Raw genomic sequence first — 14,205 nt, forward strand, 5'->3', positions numbered from 1 at the left:
CCGGATGTGCGTCAGTGGCGGCGCGCCCGGCCCGGCCCGGCCCGTCCGGCGCGGCCGCCGCGATGAACAGCGTGGGCGAGGCGTGCACCGAGCTGAAGCGCGAGTACGACCAGTGCTTCAACCGCTGGTTCGCCGAGAAGTTCCTCAAGGGCGACAGCGCCGGCGACCCCTGCGGGCAGCTCTTCAAGCGCTACCAGCTCTGCGTGCAGGTGCGTCCGGCCCGGGCCCTCCGCTCCCTGCCCCTCACGTCCTTCCCCGCGCTGACCCTTCCACCCCCGGCCCGGTGCCCCCGGCAGCCTCAGGCCTCAGCACAGACCCCCACACGCAGCGCTGGGTTCGTCCCGCCCCGTGTCTGTCGGTCATGACATGAATATTTTACAGGCGTTTCCTATTTTTATTGTACATTTCTTAAGGCGGATTTGTAGAAGCTGCAGCAGGTTTCTTTTAGAGTGACTGTAGCTCAGTGAGTTCTCAGTACATTCTTCAGCAGCTCTAACGTTGAAACGTTATTCAAACCAGCATCTCTATCATCGAAGCTTTATTCAAACCAACCTTTAAGACTACTTTTTCTGGATCGCTTGCTTTTTAGATGATTTCTATTCAGGCAACAAGCCATAGGACAAGAGGATACAGATTTAAGCTGCACCAGGGAGGTTTAGGCTGGACATTAGGAGGAGTTTTTTCACAAAAAGGGTGATCAGATGTTGAAATGGGCTGCCCACGGAGGTGTAGGCAGTGTTTAAGGAGAGCCTGGGCATGGCCTTGGTCTGGTTGACAAGGTGCTATTACTCACAGGTTGGACTGGATGATCTCAGAGGTGTTTTACAGCCTCACTGATTTTGTGGTTCTGTGCTTTGTACCAAAGATAACATCATGAAGCCCTATAAAGAAGTTCTGAATTTAATTATTTGGTTTTCTTCTTTTCAGAAAGCAATAAAAGAAAAGGACATACCCATTGAGGGCCTGGAGTTCATGGGCCCAAGTAAAGGAAAAACTGAGAACTCCTCCTGATGTTGGCAGTATGGGTGGAGTTACTGACAGCAGCCTTTGGACTAAGCACCATCACCAGGTGTGCCACAGGTGCCACCTGGAGAAGACCTTTGTTAACTGCTTTCTAGGAAGTGAAAAATGTTCTTTGCTTGTGAAAACAAACAGCTAAAAGAAAAAAAAACCCAAAACTGGATAATGTGATAACTGCTGCCTCCTCGCCAGTGAAACTTGGTGGTGGTTCAGCATCTGATGGCTTAAAAATCCATGTGAGCTTCCTACTGAATGTACTCTGCAGTGGGGAATGCTGGTTGGAGTGGGCTGGGATGGGCTCTTTGTGACTGATTTCTCTCGCTTATTTATATAACACTTGAAAGTGTTTAAAAAGAATATGAAGGGGGTTGATGTACTTGCTATCATCTCTATGCTGCTGAATTTTGGTGATGAAATTAGTTGCACGTAATGCTGAAGGGCTTAAGCACTGTTTTGTGTCAGCTGCAGAGACGGTTTAAGGCACTAGTGGACCTGCAACAGCTTGGCTAAAATAAATACAACCAGGTTATATTTTGTTCAAGTAGGTAACTGTGCAGTAGAGTCTGATTGTGCCCCCTAGGAGGCATGGAAGTGCCTGCTCAGCAGCTGAAGAGAAGACTTTTAATGCAGAGGCTACTTCAGCCTTTTCTGAGGTACTGACACATCCATGAACTTGGAATTGTCTCTCTCCTTTTAGCATTACACATTTCTGTGGTTTGATCCTCACACAGGGATGGGGCAAAGCTTGCCCCTCTCCTTACACCAACACAGGGGAAAAAGATATTATGGACTGGGGACAAAAGATAACTTCATAATTCTGGAATTACAGTGAGAAAAAAAAGAAAGCTTCCCTCTCAGCTTTTAATTACTACTAATTATTTAAAGATTATACTTAAAAAAAAAAAAAAAACAAACTAAAAAGGTGTAGTTCTCAAATACTACGGCTGGCCTCTCTGCACCACAGCCCCTCACAGAGCCCAGACCAAGTCCTCGTGCAGAGGATCAGGAACTATTGCAGCCTGAGGCTGTTGTTCCTGTGCCAGTCACAGAGCCAGGTGAGCCACACTCCTGTTCTCAGGTGCAGAGTGTTCCTACAGCACAGGGCTTAAATACAGCACTGAAAAAACAGGCTGTTGGCAAAGTGCAGCAGGTCTAAGGGAAGGATCTATAAATAGCATTTTGGAGACAGTTGACTCTGTAGCTTTTCTTTTTTAAGGAATAACACACAAAACCAGTTTGCTTTTCTATGATCTTAGTGTAGGGCTAAATGTAATGTGACTTTTGTCAGCTTTAAAACTGTGCCCATCAGTGCCTTGTACTTTCAACACAGGAAAACCTCTCTGAGCAATCTTTTACTGGTAAGCAGACAAAAAAAATCCCATGGAAACATGGGGAAGGGCATCCTGCAGTGGCACTTTGAGATTCTCTCTTGCCATCCATCACTCCTTTCCACAGCAATATGCCAAAGCAGCTGCTGTGTTCTACCTTTTGGAGGAACCACATTAATGACAGCTGAGATAGAGCTCACATTGTGCAAAAAACACAGAAGTTATAGTAAGAAGTGGAAAAGGGTTTACTTGTAGTGAGCAAAACCTTGAAAATGAAAAGTTGTACTGGCACAGGCTCAGGCTAGTGGCTCACTATTTCCTTCTGCTTCAGGCAGCTTCTGCACGACACAGTGCATGCTATACAGACATAAGCAGTAGAACCAAAATTGTGTTTTCTTCTGCAAAACCTGTGTGAGACTTTGTACAGACTGCAGCTTTATGGAAAGCAGAGTGGTGAGCAAGATATATGCTGATGTACCTGAAAATTTGAGAAGAGGGTGAAGGCAGAGCTTAGCTCAACATCTTTGCTGTTCTCCCTGTGCCAGAAGGGACCAGAGAAAAATCACCTTCATGACTGTTAATAAATATTGCAAGAGCTGATAATGGAGAATGTGCTTCAGTATATATTGACTATTAATCCATGTATCTGTTGTTCTAGCTGTGAGTTTAGTCATCAGTTAAACCAGACAAGAACATGAAATGGTTCATGTCCTATGCCAAGTGCATTCCTGTTGTTTGTGTTAGCAGACACAGGAACATGTGCTACCATTCAGGCAGTCAGACCCCTTTGCTCCTGCACCTCTCCTGGGGGAAACCTTAATGCTTTTTGCCAACACTAAACTAAAAAACTCTAAAGAATTCAGGTAAACAAGTCAAATCCCAAATTCACGTTCAGAGTTGTTTATTTAAAGGGCCCCATCACAAGCACACAGGGGGCCACACCACCACTCAGCTTCATCACAGAAGAAACACAGAGTTTCTGAAACTATGACCCCAGAAATGATGGCTCCCACTCAACATTCTGGTTCAGGATGGGGAGAGCCAAAGTTCTGGCTGTTGGCAGGATCTTGGTTTTAATCTTCATAACCAGTTGGGAGAGGGTTAACGTGGGGGTTGTGAAACAGAGTTTTATTCCCATCACCCCAGGGGAAACGCTGTTGAAAGAAGAAAGAAAATCAGCCAGTGGCAGCTGTTGAACAATCCCTACAAGCACCTGAAACCAAGAACAGTACACATTCAAATATCAATTCTCCCAGGCAATTAGTGACAGGACAGGAGGAAATAGCCTCAAGCTGTGCCACAGAAGGTTCAGGATGGACATCAGGAGGAATTTCTTCACAAAAAGGGTTGCTGAACATTGGGACAAACTGCCCAGGCTGCTGGGGTCACCATCCCTGGAGGTGTTTACGTACAGACTGGATGTAGCACTTAGTGCCATGATCTGGTTGACAAGATGGAAGTCTCAGAAAACTTTTCCAACCTAAATGATTCTATGATCACACAGCTTGACAGGCTGGTGAATTAGGCAAGCTGGCTCCCAGGATGTAGGGGAAGCAAGAGCTGGAAAACTTTGCCTCCCTTAGCTGGGAGCCACAGTGTCTAAACAGCACAATCATTGCTCTTAAACAAACATTGTGCTGTATTATGAGGACCCCAATTTTGAGTATTTTGGGATCTGTATTACTTTAAGTACAGCAGCTCTAGGACTGAAACATTTTTCAGTAATACATTAGGAGGATCACTCTGGGGTGGGAGGGCCTGTGAATGTCATGGGTACTCCATCAGAGCTGTGACAAACTCTCACTGCCTCAGAAACAGCCGTAAGTTGGTATCACAGCCATCTCACGCAGCAGTCTCAGAGGAAGCTCTGCAGCCGTGGAGGGGAAGAGGGCTGTGACCCGGGCAGAGGTACCTTGGTCCGGATGCGGAGGTGCGCGTAGGGCACGAACTCGGGCCGCTCGTGCTCGTGCTTCGCCTTCAGGTAGCAGTTGAGCATGCACACGGCCACGCCGGGCAGCGCCACCACGAACGTCAGCGTCTTCCACATGCGGGCTGGGCAGCGACAGCGGGATCAGAACAACGAGCACGGCTCTCATCAGCGATACCGACCCCACACGCGTTACCGCAATTAGCGCATTAACGAGGCGCTTATGAACCTGAGTCCCACGCCCGAGCGCGGGTACCCTCCCCGTTTGTAACGGGGATCCGGACTCACGGTTTAGCCCCGGTTCAGGCCTCACCGAGCGCCTGCCATGCCCCGTTCCCGCAGCGAAGGGCACCGGCTGTCAAGGGCAGCCCCACGCCGGCCGCGGGCGCCGGCTCCGCCCTCGCCCCGCAGAGCCCCGTTACCTCCGCCCTCCTCGTGTGCGGCGGCCGCCGCCAAGCCGCGCCCCGGCAGGGAGCGCGGGGCGGCGGCACCGAGCAGCAGGCGGGACACCCGTCCGAGCGCCGCCATGTCCTCCTGTCCGCACAGCGGGACCGGAACCGGAACCGCGCCGGGCGGAACCGGCGGCAGCAGCGGCCGCGCTGACCTTGAGCGGGGCCGCCCGTGCGCATACGCCGCCTTGAGCGGGAGGGGCGGGGCAATGACGTCAGCGCGGTGCGGGCTGAGGGGCGGCCCGGCGCCATCTTGGGGCTGAGGGCGGAGCGGGCCCGGGCGGGGCTGGGGGAGCTTGGCCTGGGGGCGGTGACAGAGACACTCGCTTAGTTTGGAGGTGACCTCGGGGAGCATCGTGTCCGTCCTATGTCCGAACATTCCCGTGTCAGACCATGGCACTCAGTCTTTCCTTAAACACCTCCAGGGACGGTGATTGCACCACCTCCCTGAGCAGCCCATTCCAATGTCTGATCACACTTTCTGTGGAGAAATTACTCATGATGTCCAACCTTAACCTCCCCTGGTGCAGCTGGAGGTCGTTTTCTCCTGTCCTGTCGCCATTGCCTGGGAGAAGAGGCCGATCCTCACCTGCCTACATCCTCCTGTCAGGTAGAGAGTGATGAGTAGTTCAGAGAGTGAAAAGTCCTCGGGCTGTGGGGTCAGGGAGAGTGCTGGGGATGTCCCAGGCATGAGGGAATCAAAGGGGCCCTAAAATGGTGCACTTCTGTTACCACCAATGTGTTTTTAATTACATGGATTCCTGGCGTGATTCTACTGAAATAATAACATCGCTTGAATGAACACAAGATCTCCAGAAAAAAAATATATCTAGGTCTTCTTTTAGTTCTTTACTGGGGCCTGGTGGTTGGCTGTTTGACTTTTGGTGTAGATGGACAGTACATTTTTCAGCACAGCAAAATGAGAGGATTCCCATGGTGCATATAGAAACTGTTACAGTAAAAAAGCAAAGAAACAGAAGTTTTGGGAAGGACAATGGTAGGGGCTTGTCTGAGAGGAATGACATGAAGTTTTACTCCAAACAAGGTTTCTGTTGGAAGGAGGAGGTTGGTTGGCCTTGTGCACACCTTGGTCCCATGGAATTGGTCGCTTCTCTGTTGCCAAGACCAAGGAATGCAGCCTGCCATGGCTGTAAGATGGTGGGGAGAAGTGTTTGCTGCTGGGGAACAGGATTTCTTTACCCATTTTTGCTTGGAGCAGGGCTTGTGTCCAATTTACTGTGTAGTATAAAGGAATGGTAAGATGGCCAGAACCTTGGAAGGCTGTTGTGAAACACACCTTGGCATAAAAATATTGCTCAGTTATTTACTTTATCTGGGCACTGTAAACTGTTAAAAGTGCTTTGGTTTCTTTGTTCTTCTCTTATTTTTTTAAAATTACAATTACCTCTTCCAGTACTTTGCTTTTGTATGGTTTTATTTAATACATAGTTTTAAGGACTGCTTTGTTTCCATACTGAAAGAAGTTATTTCCAGGTACTGTGTGTACCTGCACAAGTGTTCTGTCATCATGGACAGGATGCATTTTGTACAAAACAGCCCTCAAACCACTGGGGCTTGCCATGTGCACACACACCTGCTCTGCTAAATCCACACTGGAGGGAGATTTTGCCTTTCCACACCTTCATCCTCTGGATTCAGGCTTATGAGATGTCCAACATATCAGACTTTTAATTTGCATATGGGGTTTTGGGGGAAACATAAGATCAGAGAATTATTTGGTACAATATTTCAGTGATGAAACTAGGACTAAGTTCTGTATCCTAAAGCAAATTTGTAACAGGAACTGTAAAAATAAAACTACTCCTGTTTGTAGCAACAAAACTTTTAAGTAAGCAACAGACACTAATGTTTACGAACAAGAGAAAACAAAGAAATAAGCAAACAAAATAAGAAAACAAAGAAATCAGCAAAATAAGCAAACATCTGTCTAGGATGAGGGAAAATTCTCTCTAAAATGAAACCGGTTTGTGAGCTGTGCTGCTGCTGCAGCAGCCTCAAAACACAACCTGCAAGTGTTAAGCAGGAGGTGAGAGCAGCCAAGGTTTGTTTCTCCCAGGTTCTCCCTGACACCTTTACTCCTCTGACAGTCTAGAAAATGCCCTTTGGAGAAGGCAGAAGTGGCACCTCCGAGCACAGCTGCCCCAGGAGCTCACCCATGGAGCTCTAAGGGCTCGTGGGGAGCACCTGGAAATGGTTGAAGTCTGTCCTGAAGCTGAGTGTGGTAGCAGGTTCATTACAGTCTGAGTTACACTGATTTAAAATGGGTCTGCCTTAGTCTTCATCATCCCAGCAGCTGTGATTAATCTCTGTATGAGGTGTATCAGGAGTCTGGTGGGTCTGATTCACATCTTTAAATGTAAATTAGGGGTGACTGCTGGGAGACACCAAATATTCCATAAGAATAATTTCTTTAGCTGAGGGAAGACAGGCAGGTATTGAAAGAAACCTAGATATTTTAAGAGTATTGTGAATAATGTTTTGATGTAGTTGTGTGAAATGTGTTTAACTCTACAATATGTGATGGTTGTTATCACTGTGATGATTGCAGTCCTCCTGACAGCACGTGTTTGTACAAAGCTGTGTGGAAAATGAGGGAGCAGTCAGCTCTGGCTCTGCAGCTCTGTCTGAATTATTGACCCATGGCATGGGAAACCCTTTTGTACTCACCACTGTGCCCTGCAGAAAGTTTCAGGTGGGGTTTTCCCCCAGGGAAAATCGGAGGAGCCTAGAACTTGATTTAGAAACTAGCTTATCACCTTTAAAAATGGCCTAAATCCCACATTTAGAGAAATTTTAATCAGGTACATTTTTACAGAAGATCCAGGGTCCCAGGAACTTTTTGAGTGCAGAAATGCTACCGACTTAGCTCTGAAAAGGGAGGGGAAAATATAATATAATATAATATAATATAATATAATATAATATAATATAATATAATATAATATAATATAATATAATATAATATAATATAATATAATATAATATAATATAATATAATATTGTATGTATGTCTATAAAGTGTCAGTAGGCAGTCCCAGAGAGAAAGCTGGAAGCTGTTTCAGAGCAATGGTGCGACAGGGGGAGGTCAGGCTCCTGGAAGCTCCCTTGGCTGCCCAGTGCCAGTCTCGTGCTGGGTGTGCAGCAGTGCCACCATGTGACACTTTGGATCGTGTCACCGTTCTGTTTAACACAATCTGAACGATTGCAGGGAGCTGGTGGAGGTCAGTGGAGTTGATGCACTACAGTGAAAAGGAATTTTTGTAGCGCAAAAGCAAGGTCGGGTTTACACGGACTGTGCACAGAAATGTTGTGGGCGCAGAAAGCTTTGGCTTTCAGGTAACGGCCCTAAATTTAGTGAGTTCAGTGGCAATCCCTTCCATTCTGATTCCGAATCAAAGGCCACTTGCCAAAGACTCAAAGATTTCACTTCCTTTCCGTTCCTTGTCCCAGCTGCAGCGGTGCGGGGCAGAGAGAGGGGCCAGGATCCAGCGGGGGTCAGGATGGGCTGGGCGGGAGCTGCCGCCCGGAGCAATGCCGGCCCGGCCCGCCTGGTGGCAAACTGCTGTCGCTGGAAATGCCTCCGTTCAGCACGTCTGGAACAACAAATGCGCTCTCTGGGACTGCAGGCTGTAATCTCATCCCCGTGCATTTTCATTTGCAGGGCCCTGCTCATCCCTCTCGAATAGCAATATTGCCTCCATCAGATACTGTCTCAACAAACGCGGAGTTCGTGCTGCAGAGATAGCGTCTGTGTCTCGAACTCCACAGAGTTTCGGGGGGCAAAAGTTTTCTTCATCTTCTCCCTGTAGTCCGGGAACGGCAGAAATCAATATTCTGACATCTGTAAATCCTTTGTTCCCCTTTTCACCAAGGCTTTATCAGCTGTGGGAGGGAGGGATGGGGGGAAGAGGGCGTTGAGAGAGCCATTGTCCCTTCTCTCGGGAATGATCTGGAACTACTATGCAAATCTTCATTTGAAGACCCTGGGAACTGGGGGAGGGCTTTAGCTGCGAGCTCAGTGGGAGGGGAGCTCTGAATCCCTGCTCACACACTCCTGCCTAGTGCAAGGAGCTGGGAAGAATCTTTTGAACGAGCAGAAGAGACATTTTGTGCTTTGTGCGCTCCTGTGAGGCTTTGCACTCTTTATGTCTCCTGTTTTGTGCCTTTTTTCCTGCCTACTTCTTCTAAATGTTTGCATAAGAATTGGGGACGGGGGGGACGGGGGGGGGTGGTGAGAGATCCAAGAGCTGCGATTAGCAGGGATGAAGTCAGAAGGGTGCAGGGTGGGGCACCTCTCCTGCCTCCCTCTCACACCCTGGGGTCTCCCACCAAGCAGTGGAGCAGCTGCAGTGCTTCTAACGCACCTACATCCCGATTGCTGGCATTAGCATATGGCACAGGCACAGATTCAGCAAAGCAAATGATTCAGCTGGTCAGGAGTAGTGGAGTAGAATAATTTGCAGTTCTGAAATTATCGCGTTGTAGCCAAGTCTTCTCTTACAGGGGCAAAGCCCCAGAGAGCAGAACCTGCTTTGTGAAACCCTGTGGGCTGTCGTGGCTTGGCTCCGAGCTCTGTGTCACCTGTTTTGTATTAGGGCAGGGTCACACGAACTGCCAGCTTTCCTGGAAGTTATGTTGGGTTCTCAGTAGGCCTCGTGGAAGGGGAGATATCCTGGCCTGAGTTGTAGTCACATGGATGAGCAGGAGAGTGGGGCAGGGACAATTCAGATGCATATCTAGGCATTTTTGTGTTTATAACTACTGTAAAGGTAGTCATAGTCCTTTTGATTTCCTGACCTTCATTTTCAGGTCATCTGTCTCGTCATTATGTTTTCAAACTTTTAAGGGTTTAATGCTCCAGAAAACTAAAATTTACTTTTGAATAATGACAACCCTGGAAAATGGAACACTACTCACTCTCTCCTGAATAGCTGAGAAGATGTGACCACTTAAAAATCTCATTTTCTGTCAAAACTAGAGGAACTGAGCCCTGATTCTGTGTTACCTCCCACGTGAAAGCCAAGCAGTGTAAACCACTGGTGTTTGTCCTGCAGTACTTTGCTGCTGTAGAGGGAAAGTGCTCCACAAGCTTGGTCTCCTATGCACAGCTGGGTCTGAGTCTGCTCTGGTTTTCGGTGTGTAGCTCTAGCATGACTCAGCTGATGGGTGAACCCCTGGAATGGTGCAAGCTGGAGCCAGCCTGGACACGGCCTCTGGCTCCTGTCAATGCCCCCAGCACCTGTGCATGCTTTTCTCAGTGCACTTGTTTGCATGAGGGCTGGTGTGTGAATGCACATTCTTCTCACCCACGCCTCAGATACGCATGCAAACACACATCCTCGAGTGCACACAGCCATTCCCTTTCTCTCATACACGTTTGTGCACATACACAGACCTTTTTGAAAGCTCCTGTTTTCAGAAAGGTTTTATTTATAGGTCCTGCCTGGTTGTGAATGTGAAAGAGAGAAAGCCCCTCAGAGGGTTCCTTTCATGTGTAAATCAGCCTAGGCTGAGAGCATTGGGGTCACTGAGAGGAGGATTTCACTCTTAATTACTCAGAGAGAAAGCAGGCAGGGGACTTTCTCAAACTAATAGGGTTGTTCTCTGCTGGGGAAATCAGCTTGAGACGCCCAAATTTCTCTTGCATCAGACTTCGGGCTCTGATTCACGGGCCTCTTCTGCCAGTAGCCAGAGCTGTCTATGTGGCACTCGGAACAAACAGTTCAGCTTCCAAAACAGCTTACTTATTAAAGATGGTTATGCTCACTCTACTAATTGGGTGTTCTTTGGAGACCAAGGGAAGAGCTGACCTAGCTTGCTTTGGTTTTATGCTACTTCCTTGACAAAGATATTAGTCTGTGATAATGTATCTGTGACTCCATCCTCAGTATTCTTTCAGACCTGAAAACTCACACTTCTCTGCCAAGTAGAAAAATGCTCTCCAGATTAGTCCAGTGAGCAGGACTCTGAATTTGAACTTGAAACCAGCACTGGATTCCCAGTTCAGATTCCCACCGAATGCCTTTGTATCCTTAGCTGTGGAATGGAATAATCTCTCTGGAATGGGGCTGTTGAGAACAAAAGTCAGTCTGTATTGTGATACTCTTGGAATAAGGCTGTAAATGCCAAGGTAAATGGGTGTGTCTGAAGACATGTGTCTTTTTCCTGGGATGCAATACAAGCACGGGGATTCCTCTGCTGAAGTAGAATTGTCATTCTTCATCTCTGGTCATAAAACTGAGTCTGGAAATCTACTGCAGAGGTGAGAACTCCCAGTCACAAGACACTTGAGTTGTCCAGAGGGACTTGAGGGCCTGCTTGGGCCACCACACACTAACAGAATGTGTAGCTGTCAGCAGCTGCAGGGAAGAAATCTGTGTTAAGTGCATACTCATACAAGCATGTGACTGTGCACTTACACATGTTTTAACTTCACTTGACAAAATTTACACTTTCTCATCTGTACCTCCTTTTCATATATGGCCTCTGCTTTTCTGAACACGAAATAAATGCATTGAGGGCTGAACATTCCCAGCCCATGCACAAATAGCCTCGTGGGAGCCTTGATTCAGGATTCTTGGAGCTGTCTTAGTTCAGCTTGCCTGGGAAGGTGGAGGGGTTTGTCTGGGAGCACCTGTTTGAAGATGCTGGCTCATAGTGGTGGGAGCCATGGGCAAATGAGGTCAGCAGTCTGAAGTATCTGCAGAGGTCAGAGGGAAATGAATGGGTCATTTCTTTTGCAAATGAGGAGCTGCAGCCTGGAGCAGCCTTAGCAGAGCCCAGCATGTGGGTCCTGGCTGTTCCTTTTCTGACCTGATGGAAATGGGGCCCAAAAAGACTTCCCTGATGGAGTTCTGTCTCCATTAAACAGCCTTTGTTATCTTTTCCTCCTGCAGCATGCACTGGGTATAGAGCATGGATTGGGGGTTATCCTGGCTACCAGCACACTCAAAAGGATGAAGGTTTTATGGCTGCATAGAAAACCTTGGGCTGCAGGGTATCCTTATTGCCTGTCCAAGAGGAAAGTCTTGGTTTAAGATGTAGAACACATGTATATTTCTGCTTTAATGCTCCTTTTTACCCAACCTACACTAAAATGAGTAAATCCAAGGGCTGCTTTAAAATAATGCACATAACTGACTAATGGATTAAAAAGCCTGGATTCTGTTCTTCATTCTGGTGGTAAATTTTCAGTTACTCTGCAAAGCCCTGTGAATGCCTATGCCTTGCTTTTTCTGCAAAACACTGAAGAGAGGTAGTGTTGTTTTTTGGGTTTTTTTGTAACATCTTGAGGGTTTGGATTACAAGATGCTTTATCTATACAAAATATCACTGTTAGCACTGTCTGTCAGTGAAATCTCTTTTAGTCTACTTTATGCAACGTTACTTTCTCTGAATTGTTGATTTAGAATTAATTTTAATGTTATATAAACAATGTCAGTTCTCTCTTGCCATTTGCTATTTTGCTTCTTTGCAGACCACCGGGGAACTCCTTTAGCTGTGACATTGTAATGGGAGGTGGAGACACCTCGAGGAGAAGGTCGAGACAGACAACAGCAATTACAGTCAATAACATCCTGACTTGCCTCGATTACGGGTTTGTGTGTGATCTGTGCGTGCCATCTTTCCTATGTACAGGTATTTGCAATGAGGCAGGACATGAAAATAACTGTCTCCTTTGTAGGAGCTCTAGGAGCAGCTTCCTATTATTATCATTGTCTTTTCACAGCTTCAAATAGAGTAGGGCAAGGTGAGTGTTTTAAGGGAAGGCAGCTAAGGTTGGAGTCAATGTACTCAGGGTTTTCCCTCACTGCTGTTATGTTACAGCCATGACAAGCAGCTAGAACCGTCCTAGGACTGCCAGAACTTACTAAAGGGAAACATGAACTTATGTTTAAATTTTACCTCTGCTGTGTGTAAAGGGTTGTTTTTTATGGCTTTCATCTCTATTTTCCTTTAGAAACATCAGAAGAACTGTACACCCTTCAAATCTGTGTTTATGTGTTTTAAATGTATGATATGGAGCACATCCACTCTCAGCAGGTTGCAGGAAGGGGCCATAAAATCATAACACATCTTTGGAGGGGTAAGCTTGTTCTTTATTTCCTAGAAGCATCAGCTGGGTTTACACCACTCTATGTGGGAAGAGCTGCAGGACAAGATGAATGTTCTGAGGTGTCAGAGACAATTTCATGTTTGGGGTAAGGCTGTGGAGCCTCTGTCCAGGCAGTAATTTGACAGCAGATATGGGCACACAGTAGTGCAGGCTCTGAAAATCGCAGAAGCCTGCTGAGTTATTGTGAGCTGTTTGTGGGCACATGGGTCTGCCTGCCTCACATTGTGCAGACATAACTGAGGCGTAAAGGAGGCTGGCAAATTGCAGAACAGAGATGGAAGGAGGAACAGGGGGCTGAAGAAGAAAAGTTAAGGGTTCATAGACAATGGGCTCAAGCCTAGTTGTGAATTCCTAGCAGGTTCTTGGTCTTTAAATGAAAACATTTGTCAAGTAACATACTGATTTAATGTGGGAATGGGATAGATATCTGCAAAGGTTTTGTGGTTTTTGGTGTGATTACAAGAGATTTAACAGAGAAAGCAGTTTTACTTTCTCCCAAGGTATGTATTTGTTCATGTACCAAAACTAAATAGGGCAGGCAGTATAGATGACAGCACACAAAGTGAGGCACAGATGATACATACAATGTTTCTACAGATTTGGACTGATTGTAAATAAGGCATATAATGTGATTTCCTTCTGGTAGTGTCCAACCATACCATCAACAGCATTGGTGAATTATCCAGGGCCTTGCATCAGCTGCACTTTGCTACACCTGGCTGCTGGTTTGCATCCTCTGTGTCACAGACCCACTCCTCTTTTACCTGGGCAATGCACCTGGCATTTCCATTGTGAGCAGCACCTTTTCTTGGACCCTTCATTATGTCCTGTCACTGCACTGGACCTCAGTGTCACAATGTAGTGCCTTGGCTGTACTCAGCAGTGGCTGTGATCAGGCTGCATGTCTGTGCTGTGCCTGTCACCAAACTACTGGGACAGATGCATTCCACAGAGCACAGCCAGCAGCTCTGTCTGGGCTCTGTGTAACCCTTTCTGGTGCCTGTCAGGAATGTACCAGGCTCTGCACAGCAGATTGGTAGGCAGTCTCACTACCACACCTCTAGCTGATGGACAGACTTGTAGTATTTTTAGATTGGACCCTCATTTCAAATTTGGTTTTGTTTATTTGTTTTGTCTTTTAAACTTTCAAAAGCTTTTTCTCAGCCCCTGAACCATTCCTATGCTGGTGCCTTGTGAGTTAGTAAGGACTCACAAGTTTTTTTTGGTAGATGTGTGCAGGAAGTAGCTACAGGGTTGGTCATTCCTGTAAATCATTGGACTCTTCATAAATTTAATTCTGAGCTTTTCCTTAAAAGCCCTCTCCCAAAGTGGACACAAGACAAT

At 46.9% G+C, this 14,205-nt stretch overlaps 2 protein-coding genes and 1 long non-coding RNA gene across 3 annotated transcripts; 2 read left to right on the forward strand and 1 right to left on the reverse strand.

Annotated features, from left to right (window-relative positions):
- Nucleotide 1: 1 nt before the first annotated feature.
- Nucleotides 2–1,569, forward strand: TRIAP1 (TP53 regulated inhibitor of apoptosis 1). Its single transcript, XM_066561976.1, has 2 exons — nt 2–209; nt 928–1,569. The coding sequence occupies exons 1-2, from the start codon at nt 63–65 to the stop codon at nt 1,009–1,011; spliced, it is 231 nt and encodes a 76-aa protein (XP_066418073.1). The 5' UTR covers nt 2–62; the 3' UTR covers nt 1,012–1,569.
- Nucleotides 1,570–3,232: 1,663 nt separating this feature from the next.
- Nucleotides 3,233–4,869, reverse strand: COX6A1 (cytochrome c oxidase subunit 6A1). Its single transcript, XM_066561975.1, has 3 exons — nt 4,698–4,869; nt 4,261–4,400; nt 3,233–3,502 (listed from the first exon to the last, which is right to left on the reverse strand). Exons 1-3 carry the CDS (start codon nt 4,801–4,803, stop codon nt 3,422–3,424), a joined length of 327 nt encoding a protein of 108 aa, XP_066418072.1. The 5' UTR covers nt 4,804–4,869; the 3' UTR covers nt 3,233–3,421.
- A 199-nt stretch (nt 4,870–5,068) lies between these two features.
- LOC136564320 (uncharacterized) lies at nt 5,069–12,802 on the forward strand. The gene is made up of 3 exons (XR_010784705.1): nt 5,069–5,334; nt 12,223–12,383; nt 12,706–12,802. It is a non-coding gene; the product is annotated as an uncharacterized lncRNA (long non-coding RNA).
- Nucleotides 12,803–14,205: the final 1,403 nt, after the last annotated feature.

Source organism: Molothrus aeneus, chromosome 18, assembly GCF_037042795.1.
Source record: "Molothrus aeneus isolate 106 chromosome 18, BPBGC_Maene_1.0, whole genome shotgun sequence".
NCBI classification, from domain to species: domain Eukaryota; kingdom Metazoa; phylum Chordata; class Aves; order Passeriformes; family Icteridae; genus Molothrus; species Molothrus aeneus.

Excerpts from the sequence above, each read along its gene's own strand:
- TRIAP1 (XM_066561976.1), top strand. The coding sequence starts at position 63 with ATGAACAGCGTGGGCGAGGCGTGCACCGAGCTGAAGCGCGAGTACGAC. Across the intron at positions 210-927 it reads GCTACCAGCTCTGCGTGCAG|AAAGCAATAAAAGAAAAGGA; the intron begins GTGCGTCCGGCC and ends TCTTCTTTTCAG.
- COX6A1 (XM_066561975.1), bottom strand. The coding sequence starts at position 4,803 with ATGGCGGCGCTCGGACGGGTGTCCCGCCTGCTGCTCGGTGCCGCCGCC. Across the intron at positions 4,401-4,697 it reads CGCACACGAGGAGGGCGGAG|CCCGCATGTGGAAGACGCTG; the intron begins GTAACGGGGCTC and ends GTCGCTGCCCAG. Across the intron at positions 3,503-4,260 it reads ACCTCCGCATCCGGACCAAG|CGTTTCCCCTGGGGTGATGG; the intron begins GTACCTCTGCCC and ends TTCTTTCAACAG.